This window comes from Taeniopygia guttata, chromosome 36 (genome assembly GCF_048771995.1).
Source record: "Taeniopygia guttata chromosome 36, bTaeGut7.mat, whole genome shotgun sequence".
In the NCBI taxonomy this organism is placed as follows: Eukaryota; Metazoa; Chordata; class Aves; order Passeriformes; family Estrildidae; genus Taeniopygia; species Taeniopygia guttata.
This window is the reverse complement of record NC_133061.1, coordinates 324,310-349,545: the sequence shown is the minus strand read 5'-3', so window position 1 is coordinate 349,545 and position 25,236 is coordinate 324,310. Positions and strand designations below refer to the sequence as shown.

The window sequence follows — 25,236 nt, the reverse complement described above, 5'->3', positions numbered from 1 at the left end:
GGTTTTTTGGGAATTTTTTGGGGATCTTTTGGGGGGGATTTTTTAAGATTTTGGGGATTTTTTTGTGGTTTTTTTAAAATTTTTGATTTTTGGGTTTTTTTGGGATTTCCGCGGGTGGGGGAGGGGAAAATTCCCGAATTTTCCGTCGGCTCCGGCTCGGGGTCACTTCACCTGAAACGGGGAAAAAAAAATCAAAATTGGGTTAAAATTGATAAAAAATTGATTTAAATTTATTAAAAATCGATTTAAAATCCGAATTTTTGGGGTTTTGGGGGAAATTCCTGAATTGGGAGGGAAAATGGGAATTTTGGGGGAAAAAATGAGATTTTGGGGGGAAGAATCAGCAAAATATTGGGATTTTTTGGGGGGAAAAATGTGAATTTTTAGGGGAAAAAATCAGGGGAAAATGGGAAATTTTGGGTGAAAATACGGGAAAAATTTGGGATTTTTTCGGGGAAAAAAATGGGAATTTTTAGGTGAAAAAATTAGGGAAAAAATGGGAATTTTTGGGGGGTAAAAAAAAGGGAATTTATGGGTATAAAACGGAAAAAAAATGGGATTTTGGGGGGGAAAATGAGGAATAAATCAGGATTTTTTTAGGTAAAATATTGGAATTTTATGGGGGGAAAGAAAGGAGAAAATTGGGGATTTTGGGGGAGAAAAAATGGGAAGTTTTGGGTGGAAAATGAGGTAAAAAATTTGAAATTTTGTATGAAAAACGAGGAAAAAATTGAAAATTTGGCTGAAAAACCAGTAAAAAATGGGCATTTTTTGGGGGAAAAAATGGGAAATTTTGGGTGGAAAATCGAGAAAAAAAAATCTGATTTTTGGGGAAAAAAATCAGAATTTTTTTGGGTAAAAAGCAGAAATTAGGGGAATTTCCAGAGATTTTTGGGTGAAAAATGAGGAAAAAAATGGGGATTTTTTGGGGAAAAAAATGGGAAATTTTGGGCGAAAAAAAGGGGGAAAAATCGGATTTTTGGGTGAGAAAAAAGGCGAAAAAATCCGATTTTTTAGCGAAAAAATCCAATTTTTTGGGGAAAAAAAATCGGATTTTTTTGGGGTAAAAAGCGGAAATTTGGGGAATTTTCAGAGATTTTTGGGTGAAAAATGAGGAAAATACAAAAATCGGAATTTTTGGTTGAAAAATGAGGGGAAAAAAAATCAGGATTCTTTTTGGCAAAATAGTGGAATTTTTGGGAAAAAATCAGGGGAAAAAAAGAGAATTTTTGGGAGTAAAATCAGGTAAAGAATCGGAATTTTGGGTGAAAAAGGAGGAAAAAATTGGGATTTTTTTGGGAGAAAGAAAGGGAATTTTTGGGTGCAAAACTGGGAAAAAAAATCCAATTTTTGGGCAAAAAAAGGGGGGGAAATGGGGATTTTTGGGTGAAAAATGCGGGGGAAAAAATCCAATTTTTCGGGAGGAAAAAAGGGGAAAAATCCAATTTCTGGGCGAAAAAAGGGGGGAAAATTCCGATTTTTTGGGTGAAAAAATAAGGAAAAAAAATCCGATTTTTGAGGAAAAAAAAGGGGGGGAAATCTGATTTTGGGTGAAAAAAGGAAAAAAAAAATCCCATTTTTTGGGTGAAAAAAGGGGAAAAAATTCAGATTTTTGGGCAAAAAAAGGGGGAAAAATCTGATTTTTTGGGGAAAAAAAGGGGGAAAAAACCTGATTTTTGGACGAAAATGAGGGGAAAAAAATTCAGATTTCTGGGCAAAAAAAAAGGGAAAAAATTGGATTTTTGGGGTGAAAAAAAGGGAGAAAAATCCGATTTTGTGGTGAAAAAAAGGAGAAAAAATCCGATTTTTTAGCGAAAAAATCGGATTTTTTGGGGAAAAAAAATCGGATTTTTTTGGGGTAAAAAGCAGAAATTCAGGAATTTCGGGAATTTTGGGAATTTTGGGAATTTCACCTTGATGAGGGTGACGGTGGCGCTGTAGAAGAGGCTGAGGATGAAGAGGACGATGAAGGTCGAGGCCGTGGCCCAAAGGTTCTGCAGCTCCTCGTCCTCCTCCAGCGCCGCCCCCGCCACCAGCGCTGCCAAAAAAACCAAATTTTCACATTTTTAACCAAAATCGGCGGTTTTTAACCCAAAATTCGAAATCCTCGCCCCGGAATTGGGGGGGTCAGGGTAAAAATTTGGGGGTTTTGGGGTGAAAATTCGGATTTTTTAGGCAATAATTTGATTTTTTTGGACTCAAAATATGGGTTTTTCACCCCAAAATTGGGGGTTTTGAGTAAAATTTGGAAGTTTTTAAAATATCAATTTTGGAATTTTTTTACCCAAAATTTCAGGATTTTTACCCCAAAATTTTGGGGTTTTAGAGTAAAAATTGGGGTTTTTGGAGGCGAAATTTGATATTTTTGCCCAAAATTCAAGTTTTTCACCCCCAAATTTGGGGTTGAGTAAAATTTGGGATTTTTTAAAATATAAATTTTGGGTTTTCTTTTACCCAAAATTTCAGGATTTTTACCCCAAAATTTCGGGGTTTTAGGGAAAAATATTGGGTTTTTTGAGACGAAATTTGATTTTTTTTTTCCCAAAATTGAGATTTTTTTTTTACCTCAAAAATTGGGAGTTTTTTGAGAAATATTTGGGATTTTTAAAATATAAATTTTGGGGTTTTTTTACCAAAATTTTGGGATTTTAACCCAAAAATTTCGGGGTTTTAGAGCAAATATTTGGGGTTTTTTGAGGCGAAATTCTGATTTTTTTCCCACCAAAATTTGGATTTTTTTACCCCAAAATTTGGGAGATTTTTGCCCAACATTTTGATTTTTTTGACCCAAAATTTGTGATTTTAATCTAAATTTTAGGAATTTTTTTTGCCTAAAATTTGGGGGTTTTGCCCCAAAATTTGGGATTTTTGCCCCAAATTTGGAATTCCCCCCCCCCCCCCAAAATCCCGAATTTCGGAAAATTTTTGCCCAAAATCCCTAATTTTTTACCCCAAAATTTGGGATTTTTCACCCCAAAATCCTCAATTTTTTTGCCTCAAAATTTGGGATTTTTAACCCCAAATCCCGAATTTTTCACTCCAAAATTTGGGAATTTTTACCCCAAAATTTGGGAATTTTTTTGCCCCAAAATTTCGAATTTTTCACCCAAAACTCGGAAATTTTCACCCCCAAATCCTCAATTTTTTTTGCCTCAAAATTTGGGATTTTTTACCCCGAATCCCGAATTTTTCACTCCATAATTTGGGAATTTTTACCCCAAAATTTGGGATTTTTTTCCCTCAAAATCTCAAAATTTTCACCCCAAAATTTGGGAATTTTTTAATCCCAAATTGTCATTTTTTTACCCCAAAATTCGGGATTTTTTCCCCCAAAATCCCAAATTTTTTACCGCAAGATTTGGGATTTTTCCCCCAAAATTTCCCACCCTTCCAAAAAAAAAAACCCATAAGTTTGTTTTTTTTTATTGTGCAAAAATTTTTATTTTTGATATTAAAAAACAAAATTTTGGTAAAAATTCTCTCAGGACATTTGTAAAAAAAAATCTGATTTTTTTCGTGCTAAAAACCTCAAATTTTGAGCAAAAAATGTCATTTTTTGGTCAAAATGTGCCTTTTTTTGGTGCAAAACCTTTATTTTCACTGCTCCTTTTTTGGGGAAAATTCAGGGGTTTTGGGTAAATTTTGGTTTCCAAGAAAAATGGGATTTTTTGCTAAAAAATGGGAATTTTTGGTGGGAGAAATGGGAATTTTGGGGTGAAAAAGTGGCGATATTGGGGGAAAAATGTGATTTTTTTTTGGTGGGAAATTGGTAATTTTTGGGTGAAAAATTGGCGTTTTTGGGGAAAAGTGGATGTCTAAAAAAATTGTATTTTTGGGGGGAAAAATGGGAATTTTTGGGGTGAAAAAGTGGCGATTTTGGGGAAAAATGGTCTTTTTTGGGTGGGAAATTGGGAAATTTTGGGTGAAAAAGTGGCGATTTTGGGAAAAAATTGTCATTTTTGGGGGAAATTGATCGTTTTGGGGGGAAAAGTGGGTGTCCAAGAAAAACTGGATTTTTTATGAAAATTGGGTATTTTTGGTGGAAAAAATGTGACTTTTTGGGTAAAAAAGTGACGATTTTGGGAAAAATCAGACACTACTGGGGAAATAATGGTCGGCTTGGAAAAAATCACTATTTTTGGCAAAAACTGGAATTTTAGGCTGAAAAACCCAATTTTTGTGGGAAAACGGGGTCGAAACTCATATTTTTGGGTGAAAAAGTGGCGATTTTGGGGAAAAATGATCGTTTTTTGGGGAAAAATGGTCGGCTTGGAAGAAAACGGTTGTTTTTGGGAAAAATCGTAATTTTGGTGTAAAAAACCCAATTTTTGTGGGAAAATGGGGTTGAAATGTCATTTTTTGGGTGAAAAAGCGGCGATTTTGGGAAAAAAATGGTCGTTTCTTGGGTTAAAATGGGGTTTTTTGGAGAAAAGTGGGTTTCTACAAAAAATGGGAGTTTTGGATTAAAATGGGGTATTTTTGGTGGAAAAATTAGGAATTTTTGGGTGAAAAAGTGGCGATTTTGGGAAAAACGTTCGTTTCTTTGGGGAAAATGATCGGCTTGGAAAAAATTGGTTGCTTTTGGTAAAAATCAGAATTTTGGTGTAAAAAACCCAATTTTTGTTGGAAAATGGGGTCGAAACGTCATTTTTTGGGTGAAAAAGTGGCGATTTTGGGAAAAAATGGTCGGCCTGGAAAAAATTCTATGGTATTGGCAAAAAATGGAATTTTAGGCCGAAGAACTTGGTTTTTTTGGGGAAAATGGGGTCAAAACTCGTTTTTTTAAGTGAAAAAAGCCGAAATTTGGGTAAAACTCAGACTTTCGCCAACACTTCGGCGGAATCAAAGTTTGGTCGAAACGTGGTCGGAAAATCTTGGGAAATCGGCTAAAACGGTGTCCAAAAATCGTATTTTTGAGCTAAAATCGTCATTTTTTGGCCAAAAGGCGCCATTTTTCTTGCAAAACCTTTATTTCTCTCCAACAAAGTGCGTTTTTTGGGGTAAAAAATTGGATTTTCAGTAACACGCGCCGGCCGAGTCGCTGAAAACCAACGAAACGTTGACGTTTGCGGGTTTTGGTGAAACTGAGGATTTTTGGGTGGAAATGGGAATTTTTGGGTGAAAAAGCGGCGATTTTGGGAAAAAATGGTCATTTTTTGGGTAAAAATGGGGTTTTTTTGGACAAAAGTGTGTTTCTGAGGGAAATGATGGAAATTGATGAAAATGGTCCATTTTTGGTGGGAAAAATAGGAATTTTTGGGTGAAAAAGTGGCGATTTTGGGAAAAAATGGTCGTTTCTTGGGAAAAAATGATTGGCTTGGAAAAAATTGCTTGTTTTTGGCAAAAATCCGCGTTTTGGTGTAAAAACCCAATTTTTGTTGGAAAACGGGGTCAAAACTCATATTTTTGGGGGAAAAAAGCCAAATTTTGGGCAAAACTCAAATTTTCACCAACATTTTGGCGCAATCAAAGTTTCGTGGAAACGTGGTCAGAAAATCTTGAAAAATCGGTAAAAATGATGTCGAAAAACCATATTTTTGTGCAAAAAAAGCCATTTTTTGGCCAAAAAACGCCATTTTTCTTGCAAAACCTTTATTTCTCTCCAACAAAGTGCATTTTTTGGGGTAAAAAATTGGATTTTCAGTAACAGCCGCTCGTGCCCCACCAGGCAGGAATTTTGGGGAGAAATTGCTGATTTTGAGTGGGAAAACTGGGTTTTTTGGGTGAAAAAGCGGCAATTTTGGTAAAAACGGTCATTTCTTGGGGAAAAATGGGGTTTTGTGGGGAAAAGTGAGTGTCGAAAAAAAAACGGGATTTTTGGAGAAAAAATGGTTATTTTGGTGCGAAAAATAGGAATTTATGGGTGAAAAAGTGGCGATTTTGGGAAAAAATGGTCATTTTTGGGGAAAATTGATCATTTTGCAGGGAAATGAGGGTGTTTAAGAAAAACGATGACAATGGATCAAAATGGTGGATTTTTAGTGGGAAAAATAGGAATTTTTGGGTGAAAAAGCGGCGATTTTGGGAAAAATCGCACACTATTGGGGGAAAACGGTCGGCTTGGAAAAAACCACTATTTTTGGCAAAAACTGGAATTTTAGGCTGAAAAACCCAATTTTTGTGGGAAAATGGGGTCAAAACATCATTTTTTGGGTGAAAAAGTGGCAATTTTGGGAAAAAATGGTCGTTTTTTGGGGAAAAATGGTCGGCTTGGAAGAAAACGGTTGTTTTTGGGAAAAATCGTAATTTTGGTGTAAAAAACCCAATTTTTGTGGGAAAATGGGGTTGAAATGTCATTTTTTGGGTGAAAAAGCGGCGATTTTGGGAAAAAATGGTCGTTTCTTGGGTAAAAATGGTTTTTTTTGGAGAAAAGTTAGTGTCTACGAAAAATTAGATTTTTGGACAAAAATTGGGTATTTTTGGTGCGAAAAATGGGAATTTTTGGGTGAAAAAAGCGGCGATTTTGGGGAAAAAATGGTCATTTCTTGAATAAAAATGGGTCTTTTTTGGTGAAAAGTGGGTGTCGAAGAAAAATGGGATTTTTGGTAGGAAAAATAGGAATTTTTGGGTAAAAAAATGGCGATTTTGGGAAAAAATGGTCGTTTTTTGGGGAAAAAATTGTCAACTTCGAAAAAAATGGGTTTTTTGGGGGAAAAAGTCAGTTTGGTGAAAAACTGGAAGTTTGGCAAGAAAAACTCAGTTTTTTGTGGGAAAACGGAGTCGAAACGTCATTTTTTTGGGGAAAAAAGCCGAAATTTGGGCAAAACTCAAATTTTCACCAACACTTTTGCGGAATCAAAGTTTGGTTGAAACACGACTGGAAAATCTTGGGAAATCGGCTAAAACGGTGTCCAAAAATCGCATTTTTGAGCAAAAATTGTCGTTTTTTGGCCAAAAGGCGCCATTTTTTTTGCAAAACCTTTATTTTTTGGGGTAAAAAACGGGATTTTCAGTAACACGCGCCGGCGGAGTCGCTCAGAATTAGTGAAACGTTGACGTTTGTGGGTTTAGCGGCCGCCTTGTCCAGCGATTTCTGCGCCAGCCGCAGCGGCAGCCGCTCGTGCCCCACCAGGCAGGAATTTTGGGGAGAAATTGCTGATTTTGAGTGGGAAAACCGGGTTTTTTGGGTAAAAAAGTGACGATTTTGGGAAAAAATGGTCGTTTCTTGGGGAAAAATGCGGTTTTTTGGGGAAAACTGGGTGTCGAAGAAAAATGGGATTTTTGGAGAAAAATTGGGTATTTTTGGTGGGAAAAATGGAAATTTTTTGATGAAAAAGCGGCGATTTTGGGAAAAAATGGTCGTTTCTTGGGGGAAAATGATCGGCTTGGAAAAAATTGGTTGTTTTTGGTAAAAATCAGAATTTTGGTGTAAAAAACCCAATTTTTGTTGGAAAATGGGGTCGAAACTCAGTTTTTTGGGGGAAAAAGTGGCGATTTCAGGAAAAAATTGTTGTTTCCTGAGGAAAAATTGTTGCATTGGGACAAATGAATGTTTTCGGCAAAAATCGGAATTTTGGGACGAAAAACCCAATTTTTGTGGGAAAATGGGGTCAAAACGTCATTTTTTGGGTGAAAAAGCGGCGATTTTGGGAAAAAACGGTCGTTTCTTGGGGAAAAATGATCGTATTGGGACAAACCAATATTTTCGGCAAAAATCTGAATTTTAGGAGGAAAAAGTCAATTTTTTGTTGGAAAACGGGGTCAAAACTCATATTTTTTGGGGAAAAAAAGCCGAATTTTGGGCAAAACATGGACTTTCGACAACATTTTGGGAGAATCAAAGTTTGGCCGAAACGCACTTGGGAAATCTCATTTTTTTGGTCAAAACCATGACAAAAACCCCAATTTTTGAGCTAAAAACGCCATTTTTTGGCCAAAAAACGCCATTTTTTTTGCAAAACCTTTATTTTTTGGGTTGAAAAACGGGATTTTCAGTAACAGGCACTAGCAGAGTCAGTGAGGATGAGTGAAACGTTGACGTTGGTGGGTTTACCGGCCGCCTTGTCCAGCGATTTCTGCGCCAGCCGCAGCGGCAGCCGCTCGTGCCCCACCAGGCAGGTGAAGACGCCGCCGGATTCCCAATCCCGCGCCGGCACCGTCAAGGTGCTGACGCTCAGGTAGGCGGGGGCGTGGCCTCGGGGGGCGGGGCCGGGCTCGGGGCGGGGCCGCCAGGTGAGGGCGTGGCCCGGGGGGAGGGGCCGGCCGTCGTGGAGCCATTGGAGGAGGATTTCGGGAGGGTTGAAGTCGCGGACGAGGCAGGTGAGGGTGGCCCAGGTGTGGTCGCGGAGTTGTTCCGGTGGTGGTGGGAGGAGGTGGATGGAGGGGGGGGATGGTGATGGCACTGGAAGGGAAATTTGGGGTTTTTGGGGGTTTTTTTGGGGTGAAAGTCGGAAATTTTGTAGCGTTGTTGTTTCAAGGTCAACCTCAACTCAACCCAACCCAATGAACCCAACCCAACTAAACCAAACTCAAACCAACTCAACTCAATGAACTCAACCCAACCCAACCCAACCCAACCCAACCCAATGAACTCAACTCAACTCAACCCAACTCAACCCAATCCAACCCAACCCAACTCAATGAACTCAACCAAATTCAACCCAACTCAACCCAACCCAACCCAACCCAACCCAACCCAACCCAATGAACTCAACCCAAGCCAACCCAACCCAACTCAACCCAACCAAAGTCAAACCAACTCAACCCAACCCAATGAACTCAACCCAACCCAACCCAACCCAACTCAACCCAACAAATTCAACCAAACTCAACCCAACCCAACCCAACCCAATCCAAGTCAACTTAATGAACCCAAGTCAACCCAACCCAACCCAACCCAACCCAACTCAACCCAACTCAACCCAACTCATCCAACCCAACCAAATCCAATGAACTCAACCCAACCCAACTCAACCCAACTCAATGAACTCAACCCAACCCAACCCAACCCAACTCAATGAACTCAACCAAATTCAACCCAACCCAACCCAACCCAACTCAACCCAACCCAACCCAACCACACCCAACCCAACTCAATGAACTCAACCCAACCCAACCCAATCAAACTCAAACCAACTTAATGAACCCAACCCAACCCAACTCAACAAACTCAATGAACCCAACCCAACCCAACTTAACCCAATGAACTCAACTCATCCAACCCAACCCAATGAACTCAACCCAACCCAACCCAACCAAACTCAACCCAACCCAACTCAATGAACTAAACCCAATCCAACTCAAACCAACTCAACCCAACCCAATGAACTCAACCAAACTCAACCCAACCCAATGAACTCAACCCAACCAAACCCAACCCAACCCAACCAAACCCAACACAACCCAACTCAACCAAACCCAATGAACTCAACTCAACCCAACCCAACCCAACCCAACCCAACCAAACTCAACCAAACTCAACCCAACTCAACTCAACCCAACCCAACTCAACCCAACCAAACTCAACCCAACTCAACTCAACTCAACCCAACTCAACCCAACCCAACTCAATGAACTCAACCCAACCCAACCCAACCCAACCCAACTCATCCAACAAAACCCAACTCAACCCAACCCAACCCAACCCAACCCAATGAACTCAACCCAACCCAACCAAACCCAACCCAACCCAACTCAACCCAACTCAATGAACTCAACCCAACTCAACAAACTCAACCAAACTCAATCCAACCCAATCCAACTCAACCCAACCCAACTCAACCAAACTCAAACCAACTCAACCCATCCAACAAAACCCAACCCAACCCAACCCAACCCAACTCAACCCAACCCAACCCAACTCAACCCAACCAAACTCAAACCAACCCAACCAAATCCAATGAACTCAACCCAACCCAACTCAACCCAAGTCAACTCAACCCAACCCAACCCAACTCAACCCAACTCAACAAACTCAACCCAACCAACTCAACCCAACCCAACTCAACTGAACCCAACTCAATGAACCCAACCCAACCCAAACAACCCAACCCAACCCAACCCAACCCAACTCAATGAACCCAAGTCAACCCAACCCAACCCATCCAACAAAACCCAACTCAACCCATCCAACCAAACCCAACCCAACCCAACTCAACCCAACCCAACCCATCCAACAAAACCCAACTCAATGAACTCAACCCAACCCAACTCAATGAACTCAACCCAATGAACCCAACTCAACCCAACTCAACCCAACTCAACCCAACCCAACCCAACTCAATGAACTCAACCCAACCCAACTCACCCAAAGTCTTCCTCATGGTGACCTCCTTGGGGAAGAGCAGCTCCGGGTGCGCCACGCGGCACGTGAACGTCTGACCGGACTCCCAGAGCTCGGCGCCCACCTCGGCCACGCCCTCGGCCGCCAGGAGCCCGTCGGGCTGCGGCGCCGGCGACGACGTTTTGGTGGCCAAAACTTCGCCGTCCTCCTTCAGCCACGTCACCTCCAGCCCGTCGGCGGCCGCCGGCAGGTTGGTGACGCGACACGTCAGCCGCGCCGAGCGGTCCCGGAAGATGTCGGCGAATTGCGGCGGCACCGTCTCCACGCGGATGTCGCCGGCGGACAATGATTGGTCACCTGTTGGGGTCAAACGGAAGAGTTTTGGTGAATTTTGGGGTTTTTTCCGACCGAAATTATTGTTTTTGTTGGGATTGGTCAACTGGAAGAGTCTCCATGATCGTTTTGGGTCTTTTCCACCCAAAATTATCGGTTTTGTTGGTAAAAAATGATAATTTTGGTCAACTGGAAGAGTTTTGGTGAATTTTTTGGGTCTTTTCTACCTAAAATTATCATTTTTGTTGAGATTGGTCAACTGGAAGAGTCTTGGTGGGTTTTTTGGGTTGTTTTCAGCCAAAATGATCGTTGGGGTTGAGTTTGGTCAATTGGAAGAGTTTTGGTGAATTTTGGGGTTTTTTCCGACCGAAATTATCGTTTTTGTTGGGATCGGTCAACTGGAAGAGTCTTGGTGGGTTTTTTGGGTCTTTTCCACCCAAAATTATCGTTTTTGTTGGGATTGGTCAACTGGAAGAGTTTTCATGATGGTTTTGGATCTTTTCCACCCAAAATTATCGTTTTTGTTGGTCAAAAACGATAATTTTGGTCAACTGGAAGAGTCTTGGTGATGGTTTTGGGTGGTTTCCACCATGAACGGTCAACTGGAAGAGTTTTGGTGAATTTTTGGGGTCTTTTCCACCCAAATTATCGTTTTTTGTTGGGATTGGTCAACTGGAAGAGTCTTGGTGGGTTTTTTGGGTGGTTTTGACCCAAAACGATCGTTGGGGTTGGGATTGGTCAACTGGAAGAGTCTTGGTGGGTTTTTTGGGTGGTTTTCGGCCAAAATGATCATTGGGGTTGGGTTTGGTCAACTGGAAGAGTCTTGGTGAATTTTTTGGGTGGTTTTGACCCAAAACGATCGATGGGGTTGGGTTTGGTCAACTGGAAGAGTCTTGGTGGGTTTTTTGGGTGGTTTTCAGCCAAAATAATTTTTGGGGTTGGGTTTGGTCAACTGGAAGAGTTTTGGTGAATTTTTTGGGTCTTTTCTACCTAAAATTATCATTTTTGTTGGGATCGGTCAACTGGAAGAGTCTTGGTGGGTTTTTTGGGTGGTTTTGACCCAAAACGATCATTTTTGTTGGGTTTGGTCAACTGGAAGAGTCTTGGTGGGTTTTTTTGGGTGGTTTTGACCCAAAACGATCATTTGGGTCAGGTTTGGGGTCAACTGGAAGAGTTTTGGTGATTTTTGGGGTCTTTTCCACCCAAAATTATCGTTTTTGTTTGGTTTGGTCAACTGGAAGAGTTTTGGTGAATTTTTTGGGTCTTTTCCACCCAAAATTATCGTTTTTGTTGGGATCGGTCAACTGGAAGAGTCTTGGTGGGTTTTTTGGGTGGTTTTTGGCCAAAATGATAATTTGTGTTGGGTTTGGTCAACTGGAAGAGTTTTGGTGGTTTTTTTGGGTCTTTTCCACCCAAAATTATCATTTTTGTTGGGATCGGTCAACTGGAAGAGTTTTGGTGGTTTTTGGGGTTTTTTTCCAACCGAAATTATCGTTTTTGTTGGGATTGGTCAACTGGAAGAGTCTTTGTGAATTTTTTGGGTCTTTTCCACCCGAAATTATGGTTTTTGTTGGGATTGATCAACTGGAAGAGTCTCCATCATGGTTTTGAGTCTTTTCCACCCAAAATGATCGTTGGGGTTGAGTTTGGTCAACTGGAAGAGTCTTGGGTGATGATTTTGGGTGGTTTTGACCCAAAATGATCGTTGGGGTTGGGATTGGTCAACTGGAAGAGTCTTGGAGGTTTTTTTGGGTGGTTTTTGGCCAAAACGATCGTTGGTGACCCAAGTCAAGTCAACTCAACCCAACTCAACCCAACTCATCCAACCCAACCCAACCCAACTCAACCAACCCAACTCAACCCAACCCAACTCAACCAACCCAACCCAAGCCAACCCAACCAACCCAACCCAACCCAACTCAATGAACTCAACCCAACCCAACCCAACCCAACCCAACCCAACTCAACCCAACTCATCCAACCCAATCCTCAACTCCCACCGCAATTCCGCCCCGAAACGCCGCCGAACCCCCAAAATCCTCCATTTTCCCCCCAAAAAAAACTCACATCCGCACTCCATGGCCTTGCTGGTGTTCCTCATCTCATCGCCGGCCCGGCACGTGAAGACGACGCCGCTCTCCCACTCGGCCTCGGTCACCACCACGCGGCTGCCGGCCACGAAAACGCCGCCGGAGCTCTCGGCCGCCGGCGGTTCGGCGGTGACGCCGTCGCTCACCGGGGCCCCGTTGCGGTACCAGCGGATGGGGGCGGCGCCGAGGCCGCGCCGGCGGCCGCGGATTTGGCACAGGAGGGTGGAGTTGCGGTAAGGGCCTTGGAAGTCTTCGCGGGACGGCGGCCGCAGCGACAGCTCCGGTGGCGGAACCGGGCCGGATGCGCCGGGACCTGGAAATGGGGAGGAAATTTGGGGAGAAAATTCAGATTTTGGGGGAAAATGTGAAAATTTGGGGGGGAAATTTGGGATTTTGGGGGAAATGTGGAAATTTGGGGAGGAAATTTGGATTTCGGAGAGAAAATTTGGATTTTGGGATGAAAATGTGAAAATTTGGGGGGAAAATTCGAATTTCCGGGAGAAAATTTGGATTTTGGGATGAAAATGAGAAAATTCGGATTTCGGGATGGAAATGTGAAAATTTGGGGAGAAAATTTAGATTTCCGTGAGAAAATTGGGATTTTGGGAATAAAATGTGAAAATTTGGGGAGGAAATTTGGATTTTGGGGGAAAATGTGGAAATTTGGGGAGGAAATTTGGATTTTGGGGGAAAATGTGGAAATTTGGGGAGAAAATTTGGATTTTGGGGGAAAATGTGAAAATTCGAGGAGAAATTTTGATTTCAGGGAGAAAATTTGGATTTCTGGATGAAAATGTAAAAATTCAGAGAGAAAATTTGGATTTCGGGATGAAAATGTGAAACTTTGTTGGGAAATCCTAAAATTTGAGGGTAAAACCCAAAATTGGGAGGGAAATGCCTAAAATTTGGATTTTGGAGCGAAATGTGAAAGTTCAAGGGGGAAAATCCTAAAATTTGGGGGAAAGTTGGAATTTTGAGTAAGTCCAAAGTTTTTGAAATATTTGGGTCATTATTTGGGACATTTTTTACGTTATTTTTTGCCACCTTTGAGTCATTATTTGGGACATTTTTTTGGTCACTTTTTGGGCCATTATTTGGTCCTTTTTTGTGCCATTTTTTGCCATATTTGGGCCATTTTTTGGTCATTTTTTGGGCCGTTTTTTGCCATATTGGGGCCATTTTTTCTGCCATTTTTTGCCATATTGTGGCTCATTTTTTGTGCCATTTTTTGGGCCATTTGCATCATTATTGGCGCCATTTTTGGGGCCATTTTTTTGGCTTTTTGGGTCATTATTTGGGTCTTTTTTTGGGCCATTTTTTGCCACATTTGAGTCATTTTTTGGGACATTTTTTGCGCCATTTTTTGCATCTTTTTTGTGCCATTTTTGCCATATTTGGGCCATTTTTTTTCGCCATTTTTTACCATATTTGCCCCATTTTTTGCCACATTTGGCTCATTTTTTGTGCCATTTTTTTCTCCATTTTTTACCACATTTTCCCCATTTTTTCACCTATTTGGCCAAATTTTCAGACCCATTTTTCACCATTTTCCCCCCAATTCCCCCCAATTCCCACCTGGGTTGGAAACCTCAACGCTGCGGCCGCCGCGGCCGTGCCGGGCCCAACACCGGAACGGCTGTCGGGATTTCCCCTCCTCCGGCTCCATCCCGAGGCGCGACGCCCTCAGGAAAGTTCCGGAACGCGGCACCGCCGGGAACGCGGCGCCGGCGGCGCTTCGGTTCCCGACGTCGCTCCAGCTCAGCTCCAACGGCGCCGGGAAAAATCCGACGGCGACGCAGCCGACGGAGAAACGCGCCGAGTCGGCGCCGCACGGCGACAGCGGGAACAGATCCGGGGCGCGGGCGGCAGCTAGAACGGGAAATTTTGGTTAGAAAAAGTGAAAATTCTGGAAAGATCGGTGAAAAAACGTAAAAATCGGAGCGAAATACGCGAAAATTCCACTAAAAAAGGCGAAAATTTGGCCGAAATACGCGAAAATTTGGCCAAAATACGCGAAAATTTGGCCAAAATACGCGAAATTTTGATCAAGAAATGTGGAAATTCAACCAAAATTCGGTGGAAATTTGACCAAAATTCAGTGAAACTTTTTGGTGGAAATTTCGTGAAAATTCAAGCAAAAATTCAGACTAAAATTTTTTAAAAATCAATGAAAATGTCACGAAAATTTTTGGTGGAAATTTGGCAAAAATTCTATGAAAATTTCATGGAAATGTCAGTGGAAATTCAGCAAAAATTCCATGAAAATTCCATTAAAATGTCACGAAAATTTTTGGTGGAAATTCAGGAAAAATTCCATGAAAATTCCAGTGGAAATTCGGCAAAAAAAAAATCCGCAAAAATTTCTGCCAAAATTCCTGTGAAATTCCACCAAAATTCCACCAAAAAATTCCACCCAAAACTTGAGAAAATTCCCATGAAAATGCCATGAAAATGTCACCAAAAATCCGGTGGAAATTCGGCAAAAATTCCATGAAAATTTCATGGAAATTCCAGTGGAAATTAGGCAAAAATTCCATGAAAATTCCATGAAAATTTCATGGAAATTCTGGTGGAAATTAGGCAAAAATTCCATGAAAATTCCATGAAAATTTCATGGAAATTCTGGTGGAAATTAGGCAAAAATTCCATGAAAATTCAATTTAAATTTCATGGAAATTCCAGTGGAAATTTGGAAAAATTCCACAAAAATTTCTGCCAAAATTCCACCAAAAATCCGCAAAAATTCCACTTAAAACTTGGGAAAATTCCCATTAAAATTCAATTAAAATGTCACCAAAAATCCAGTGGAAATTCAGCAAAAATTCCATGAAAATTCCATGGAAATTCCAGTGGAAATTAGGCAAAAGTTCCATGAAAATTCCATTAAAATTTCACGGAAATTCGGTGGAAATTTGGCAAAAAATTCCACCAAAATTCCACCAAAAATCTGTGAAAATTCCACCAGAAATTCAGGAAAAAAAATCCGTAAAAATTCAGCACAAAAAATTCCCAAATCTTGGTCAAAATAACCTTTTTTTGGTGAAAAATTCAATTTTTTTGGTGAAAAATCCAATTTTTTTTGGTGAAAAATCCCCAATTTTGGTCAAAATTCCCATTTTTGGGGTCAAAATTCTCCAATTTTGGGGAAATTCCAGTTTTTTTGGCCAATTTCCCCATTTTTTGGTTGGAAAAGTCCCAATTTTGGGTGGGAATTCCCAATTTTTGCGTCAAAATTCCCAATTTTTGGGTCCAAATTCCCAAATTTTGGTCCCAATTCCCATTTTCTGTGGAAATTCCTAAATTTTGGGGAAAAATCCAAAATCTCATCAAATTTCCCATTTTTTGTGGTCGAAATTCCCAATTCTTGGTGGGAAATTCCCAATTTTTGGGTTGAAAATTCCCAATTTTTGGTCAAAATTCCCAATTTTTGGAAAATAATTCCCAATTTTGGTCAAAATTCCCAATTTTTGGTCAAAATTCCCCATTTTGGGGTGAAAATTCCCAATTTTTGGTCAAAAATTCCATTTTTGGTGGGAAATTCCCAATTTTGGTCAAAATTCCCTATTTTTGGAAAAAAATTTCCGATTTTGGGTGAAAATTCCTATTTTTTGGTCCAAATTCCTGATTTTAGGGTGAAAATTCCCAATTTTGGGTTGAAAATTCCCAATTTTTGGGTGAAAATTCCCATTTTTTGGTCAAAATTCCCAATTTTGGGTGAAAATTCCCAATTTTTGGTAAAAATTTCTGATTTTGGGCGAAAATTCCTATTTTTTGGTCCAAATTCCTGATTTGGGGTGAAAATTCCCAATTTTTGGTCAAAATTCCCAAATTTGGGGTGAAAATTCCCATTTTTTGGTCAACATTCCCAATTTTTGGTCAAAATTCCCAATTTTGGGGTGAAAATTCCCAATTTTTGCCGTTTTTGGGGTTCTGGTCCCAGTTCAAACCAGTCCAAACCAGTCCAGACCAGTATGGGACCAGTATGGGACCAGGATGAGCTGGGACCGGTACAAACCAGTCCAAACCAGTATAAACCAGTCCAGACCAGTACAAACCAGTCCAAACCAGTATAAACCAGTACAGACCAGTCCAAACCAGTCCAGACCAGTCCAGACCAGTATGGGACCAGTGTGAGCTGGCACCGGTCCAAACCAGTCCAAACCAGTCCAAACCAGTATAAACCAGTATAAACCAGTACAAACCAGCAAAAACCAGTACAAACCAGTACCAGCACCTGCAGCTGCCCCAGCTCTACCAGTATAAACCAGTAAAAACCAGTATGGACCAGTACAAACCAGTATAGACCAGTACTGGCACCCTCAGCCGCCCCAGCTCTACCAGTATAGACCAGTAAAAACCAGTATGGACCAGTCCAAACCAGTATGGACCAGTAAAAACCGGTAGAAACCAGTATAGACCAGTATAGACCAGTAAAAACCAGTACAAACCAGTAGAGACCAGTACAAACCAGTCCAAACCAGTACCGGCACCCTCAGCCACCCCAGCTCTACCAGTATAGACCAGTAAAAACCAGTATGGACCAGTACAAACCAGTTCAAACCAGTACCAGCACCCTCAGCTGCCCCAGCTCGACCAGTACAGACCAGTACAAACCAGTATGGACCAGTACAAACCAGTATGGACCAGTACCGGCACCTGCAGCTGCCCCAGCTTGACCAGTATAGACCAGTAAAAACCAGTACGGACCAGTACAGACCAGTACAAACCAGTATGGACCAGTACCAGCACCCTCAGCCACCCCAGCTCGACCAGTACAGACCAGTAAAAACCAGTATAGACCAGTCCAAACCAGTATGGACCAGTACAAACCAGTACCAGCACCCAGAGCTGCCCCAGCTTGACCAGTATAGACCAGTAAAAACCAGTATGGACCAGTACAAACCAGTACAGACCAGTCCAAACCAGTACCGGCACCCTCAGCCACCCCAGCTCTACCAGTATAGACCAGTAAAAACCAGTATGGACCAGTCCAAACCAGTATGGACCAGTACCGGCACCCTCAGCTGCCCCAGCTCTACCAGTATAGACCAGTAAAAACCAGTATAAACCAGTAGAGACCAGTACAAACCAGTACAGACCAGTACCAGCACCCAGAGCTGCCACAGCTCGACCAGTATGAACCAGTAAAAACCAGTATGGACCAGTCCAAACCAGTACAACCAGTACCGGCACCCTCAGCCGCCCCAGCTCTACCAGTATAGACCAGTAAAAACCAGTATGGACCAGTAAGAACCAGTAAAAACCAGTATAGACCAGTAAAAACCAGTCCGGACCAGTAAAACCAGTATAAACCAGTAAAACCCAGTAAAAACCAGTACAAACCAGTCCGGACCAGTAAAAACCAGTAAAAACCAGTAAAACCATTTAAAAACCAGTAAAACCCAGTCTGGACCAGTAAAAACCAGTACGGACCAGTCCAAATCAGTAAAACCAGTAGAAACCAGTATAGACCAGTAAAAACCAGTCCAAGACAGTAAAACCCAGTATAGACCAGTATAAACCAGTTAAAAACCAGTAAAACCAGTAAAAACCAGTAAAAACCGTCCGGACCACCAAAAACCAGTAAAAACCAGTATAAACCCATAAAAACCAGTATGGACCACCAAAAACCGGGAAAAACCAGTAAAAACCAGTAAAAACCAGTAGAAACCAGTAGAAACCAGTATGGACCAGTCTGGACCAGTATAGACCAGTAAAAACCAGTCCGGACCAGTATGGACCAGTACAAACCAGTCCGGACCAATAAAACCCAATTTGGACCAGTAAAAACAGTCCAGACCAGTAAAAACCAGTATAAACCAGTAATACCCAGTGCAAACCAGTATAAACCAGTAAAAACCAGTCTGGACCACTTAAAACCAATTCAGACCAGTAGAAACCAGTATGGACCAGTAAAAACCAGTAAAAACCAGTTAAAACCAGCACAAACCAATAAAATCCAGTCTGGACCAGTATAAACCAGTATAAACCAGTATAAACCAGTAAAAACCAGTTAAAAACCAGTCTGGACCACTTAAAACCAGTCCAGACCAGTAAAAACCAGTCCAGACCAGTATAAACCAGTTAAAAACCAGTAAAAACCAGTATAAACCAGTATAAACCAGTAAAAACCAGTTAAAACCAGTAAAAACCAGTTAAAAACCAGTCTGGACCAGTAAAAACCAGTAAAAACCAGTTAAAACCAGTCCGGACCAGCCTTAAAGACCAATTAAAGCCAATTAAAAGTGAATTAATTATCGTAAAAACCAATTAAAACCAATTAAAATTGATTAAAACTGAATTAATTCCCTTAAAAACCAATTAAAGCCAATTAAAAGTGAATTAATTATCATAAAACCCAATTAAAATCAATTAAAATCGATTAAAACAAAATTAATTCCCTTAAAAACCAATTAAAGCCAATTAAAAGTGAATTAATTATCGTAAAAACCAATTTAGACCAATTAAAACTCATTAAAACTCAATTAATTCCCTTAAGACCAATAAAAGCCGATTAAAAGTGAATTAATTATCTTAAAAACCAATTTAAACCGATTAAAACCAATTAAAACTGAATTAATTCCCTTAAAAACCAATTAAAGCCGATTAAAAGTGAATTAATTCTCTTAAAAACCAATTAAAATGAAATTAATTCCCTTAAAAACCAATTAAAACTGAATTAATTCCCTTAAAAACCAATTAAAACTGATTAAAACTGAATTAATTATTGTAAAAACTGATTAAAACCAATTAAAACTGAAAACTTAATTAGTTCCCTTAAAAATCGATAAAAAACAATTAAAACTGAATTAATTACCTTAAAAACTAATTAAAACTGATTAAAATTGAATTAATTACCTTAAAAACCAATTAAAAGCAATTAATTACAATAAAAACTAATTAAAAGTGATTAAATCTGATTAATTCCAATAGAAATCAATTAAAACCATTACAACTAAATGAATTCTCTAAAAAGCCAATTAAAACAAAATTAATTACAATAAAGATCAATTAAAACCGAGTAAAACCAATTAAATCTAAATTAATTATCTAAAAAGCCAATTAAAACAAATTAAAATGAAATTAATTCCTTTAAAAACCGATTAAAATGGAATTAATTCCAATAAAAACCAATTAAAACAATTAAAACAATTAAACTAAATTAATTCTCTTAAAACCCTATTAAAACCAATTAAAGCAGAATTAATTCCGATAAAAACCAATTAAAATGAAATTAATGACTTTAAAAACAATTAAAACCGAATTAATTCCTTTATAAACCAATTAAAACCAATTACAATTATATTAATTCCCTTAAACTCCAATTAAAACCAATTAAAATGAAATTAATTCCTTTAAAAACTGATTAAAACTAAATTAATTGCGATTAAAACCAATTAAAACAATTAAAATTAAATTAATTCCCTTAAAAACCAATTAAAACTTAATTAATTCCTTTAAAATCCAATTAAAATTAAATTAATTCCCTTAAAAACCAATTAAAACTGAATTAATTCCGATTAAAACCAATTAAAGCCAATTAAAACGAAATTAATTCCTTTAAAACCAATTAAAACCAAATTAATTATGATAAAAACCAATTAAAACCAATTTCAAGCAATTAAATCAATTAAAACCAATTAAACCCAATTAAAACTTCATTAATTCCAATTAAAACCAAATTAATTCCCATAAATCCCCCAAAATGATTCAATTAAAAATCCATTAAAATGAAAACCCAATTAAAACCCAATTAAAACCCAATTAAAAATCAATTAAAACCCAAATTGGAAGGAAATAAAATCAATTAAAATTCCCCCAAATTCTCCCCAAAAATTCAAATTTTTTTCCCCTAAAAAAACCCAAAATTTTGACCCAAAATTCTCATTTTTAAACCCAAAAGTTCCTCAAAAAATTCAATTTTTTTCCCGAAAAAAACCCCAAATTTTGACCCAAAATTTTCATTTTTTAACCCAATTAACCATCAAAAAATTCAATTTTTTTCTCTCTAAAATCCCCAATTTTTGACCAAAAATCTTCTTTTTTTCATCCAAAATCCCCCCAAAAATTCAATTTTTAACCCCAAAATTCCCCCAAAAATTCAATTTTTAACCCAAATTTTCCCCAAAATTCAATTTTTTATCCCAATTTTTCCCCCTAAAAAATTCAATTTTCTTCCAAAAAATCCAAATTTTTCCCCAAAAAAAAACCCGAATTTTGACCCAAAATTTTCATTTTTTAACCCAATTTACCCTCAAAAAAATTCAATTTTTTCCCTCTAAAATCCCCAATTTTTGACCAAAAATCTTCATTTTTTCACCCAATTTACCCTCAAAAAAATTCAATTTTTTCCTCTAAAATCCCCATTTTTTAACCAAAAATCTTCATTTTTTTACCCAAAATTCCCCAAAAATTCAATTTTTTACCCCAAATTTCCCCCCCAGGTGTTGTTTTCCCCAAATTTTGGAATTTCCCCCAAAAAGTCCCAATTTCCCCTTTTTTTGTTGTTTTCGAAACTTTTTTTGGGGCCAAATTTCCCCTTTTTGGGGCCTCTTCGCTTTCGCTTCCCCATCGAAAATTTGGGGGAAAAAAGGGGAAAAAAATTTAATTTTTAATCCCAAATTAATCGGTTTTAATTGGATTTTTAATTCGGTTTTAATTATGTTTTAATTATGTTTTAATCTGATTTTTAATTCAATTTTTAATTGACTTTAATTTGATTTTTAATCTGTTTAAAATCAAATTGTAATCGATTTTAATTGGATTTTTAATCAATTTTAATTGGGTTTTAATCTGATTTTTAATTAACTTTTAATTAATTTTTAATCAGTTTTTAATCAATTTTTAATTCACATTTTATTAATTTCCATTCAATTTTAATTAATTTTAATTTGATTCGTGCTCCAATTTAATTGGGTTTTAATTGAGTTTTAATTTATTTTAATTTGATTTTTCATCGAATTTTCATCAATTTTTAATCGATTTTTAATCGATTTTTAATCAAATTTTATTAATTTTAATCAAATTTTAATTGATTTTAATTTTATTTCTATTCCATTCTAATTGGGTTTTAATCTGATTTTTAATTGAGTTTTTAATTGACTTTAATTTGATTTTTAATCCGTTTTAAATCAAATTTTAATCGATTTTAACCAAATTTTAATCAATTTTAATTGGATTTTTAATCAATTTTAATTGGATTTTAATCTGATATTTAATTGAATTTAATTTGTTGTTTAATTGACTTTAATTTGATTTTTAATCCATTTTAATCACGTTTTAATCAAAATTTTAATAATTTTAATGGCGTTTGAATCGATTTTAATTCGATTTTTAAAATGGATTTTTAATCCAATTTTAATCAAAAAATTTGATTTTTAATCGAATTTTTTCGACCTAAAAATCAAAATTTTTCACCTAAAAAAATTCAAATTTTTCGCCTTAAAAATACGAATTTTTCAACCTAAAAATATGAATTTTTCACCTAAAAAAAATCAAATTTTTGCCCTTAAAATTTTGAATTTTTCACCTAAAAAATTCAATTTTTGCCCTTAAAAATTCAATTTTTTCACCTAAAAAAATTCAAATTTTTGTCCCTAAAAATTCGAATTTTTCGCCTTAAAAATTCGATTTTTTGTCCCTATAAATTCAGATATTTGTGTTTTAAAAATCCAAATTTTTGTCCCTAAAAATTCGAATTTTTCACCTTAAAAATTCAAAATTTTGTCCTTTAAAAATACGAATTTTTCACCTTAAAAAATCGAATTTTTAGCCCTAAAAATTCGAATTTTTCACCTAAAAAAATTCAAATTTTTGCCCTTAAAAATCCGGTTTTTTCACCTAAAAAAATTCAAATTTTTTCCCTTAAAAATCCGGTTTTTTCACCTAAAAAAATTCAAATTATTATCCTTAAAAATTCAAATTTTTACCCATAAAAAAATTGAAATTTTGTCCCTAAAAATATTATTTTTTCACCTAAAAAAAATCAAATTTTTGTCCCTAAAAATTCAAATTTTTACCCCTAAAAATTCAATTTTTTGCCCTTGAAAATTCAAATTTTTACCCTTAAAAATTCAAATTTTTGTCCTTAAAAATTCAATTTTTTGTCCCTAAAAATTCAAATTTTTACCCTAAAAAATCCCATTTTTTTTCCCGCCACCCCCTCCCCATTTTCCCGCCAAACGCTCCCGGGGGGGTTTGAGGTGAATTTTGGGGTGAATTTGGGGGATTTTGGGATTCAAAATTTGGGGAAAAGTTTCAATTTTGGGGTACAAAAAATTCAAAATTTTGGGGGAAAAAATTGGAATTTTGGGGTAAAAAAATCGCGATTTTTTTGAGGGGGTTTTGGGGTTAAAATCGGAATTTTTGGGATTAAAAAAATTGAATTTTGGGGGGGTTTTGGGGTTAAAAATCGGAATTTTGGGGTAAAAAAAATTCGGAATTTTGAGGAAAAAAATCAGAATTTTGGGGTAAAAAAATGGCGATTTTGGAGGGGGGATTTTGGGGTGAAAAATTTGAATTTTGGGGTGAAAAAATCTGAATTTTGGGATAAAAAAATCAGATTTTTGGGATAAAGAATCAGAATTTTGGGGTGAAAAATGACAATTTTGGGGTTAAAAATCGCGATTTTTGGGGTGAAAAAAATCAGAATTTTGGGGTGAAAAAATCAGAATTTTGGGGCAATTTTGGGGTTAAAAATTGAAAATTTTGGGGTGAAAAAATCTGAATTTTGGGATAAAAAAATCAGATTTTTGGGGTTAAAAAAATCAGAATTTTGGGGCAATTTTGGGGTGAAAAATGAAAATTTTGGGGTGAAAAATCGCGATTTTTGGGGTGAAAAAAATCAGAATTTTGGGGTGAAAAAATGGGAATTTTTGGGATGATTTTGGTGTGAAAAATCGCGATTTTTGGGGTTAAAAATGGGAATTTTGATGTGAAAAATCGCGATTTTGGGTGTGAAAAATGGGAATATTTGGGATGATTTTGGGGTGAAAAATGGGAATTTCGGGGTGAAAAATCGCGATTTTTGGGGTGAAAAAAAATCGGAATTTTGGGGTGAAAAAATAGGAATTTTTGGGATGATTTTGGGGTGAAAAATTTGGATTTCCGGTAAAAAGTCGCCATTTTGTGGGGAAAAATGGGAAATTTGGGATAATTTTGGGGTTAAAATTAGAATTTTGGGGTGGAAAATAGGAATTTTGGGATAATTTTGGGGTGAAAAATCGGAATTTCGGGGTGAAAACCGGGAATTTTGGGGTGAAAAATGGGAATTTCGGGTGAAAAGTCGCCATTTTGTGGTGAAAAGTCGCCATTTTGGGGTTAAAAATCGCGATTTTTGAGGCGAAAAATGGGAATTTTGGGACAATTTTGGGGTGAAAAATCGGAATTTCGGGACGAAAAAGGGAATTTGGGATAATTTGGGGGTGGAAAAGGGGAATTTTGGGGTGAAAAATGGGAATTTCGGACGAAAAGTCGCCATTTTGGGGTGAGAAGTCGCCATTTTGGGGTGGAAAATCGCGATTTTTGGGGTGAAAAACGGGAATTTTGGGATAATTTTGGGGTGGAAAATGGGAATTTCGGGACGAAAAAGGGAATTTGGGATAATTTTGGGGTGGAAAAGGGGAATTTTGGGGTGAAAAATGGGAATTTTGGGGTGAAAATGGGAATTTCGGGTGAAAAGGCGCCATTTTGAGGGGAAAAGTCGCCATTTTGGGGTGGAAAATCGCGATTTTTGAGGCGAAAAATGGGAATTTTGGGATAATTTTGGGGTGGAAAATGGGAATTTCGGGGCGGAAAAGGGAATTTGGGATAATTTGGGGGTGAAAATGGGAATTTTGGGGTGAAAAAGGGGAATTTTGGCTCACCTCGGCTGACGGTGACGACGGTGCCGCTGCCCCAGGCGTCAATAGCGACCCACGGTGGGCGGGGCCGGGCGAGAGCCCGCGCAAAATCCCGCGAGAACACGGGGAAAGGCGGGAAAAGGGGGAAAAGGCGGGAAAATGGGAAAAAAGGCGGGAAAATGGGGGGAAGGGCGGGAAAATGGGGGGAAGGGCGGGAAAATGGAGGAAAGGGCGGGAAAATGGGGGAAAGGGCGGGAAAAGGGGGAAAATGAGGGGAAATGGGGGGAAAAACGGGAAAATGGGGAAAAATGAGGGGAAAATGGGGAAAATGGGGGAAATGGGGGGGAATGGAGGGAAAATGGGGAAAATGGGGAAAAATGGGAAAAATGAGGGAAAATGGGGAAAAGGGCGGGAAAATGGGGGGAAAGGCGGGAAAATGGGGGAAAGGGCGGGAAAATGGGGGAAAGGGCGGGAAAATGGGGAAATGGCGGGAAAATGGGGAAAAAGGCGGGAAAATGGGGGAAAATGGGGGGAAAAACACGGGAAAATGGGGGAAAACGCGGGAAAAAAAAACCGGGAAAATGGGGGGAAAATGGAGCAAAAAAATTGGGAAAATTGGGGAAAAATCGGGAAAAAAACGCGGGGAAATGGAGGGAAAATACACGGGAAAATGGGGGAAAAAATGAGGGAAAATGGGGGGAAAAATGGGGAAATGGTGAAAAAAACGGGGAAAATTGGGGAAAAGACACGT

General features: G+C 38.4%; 1 gene segment (V, D, J or C); it reads right to left on the bottom strand.

Annotated features, from left to right (window-relative positions):
* Positions 1–78: 78 nt before the first annotated feature.
* LOC115493017 (Ig mu chain C region-like) lies at positions 79–24,627 on the bottom strand (the record flags this gene model as incomplete). The annotated part of the segment is given in 7 exon segments: positions 79–171; positions 1,914–2,038; positions 7,994–8,341; positions 10,247–10,579; positions 12,623–12,958; positions 14,221–14,514; positions 24,510–24,627. Coding segments are annotated over 7 exon segments (1,563 nt in total), but the record flags the coding sequence as incomplete, so codon positions are not given.
* Positions 24,628–25,236: the final 609 nt, after the last annotated feature.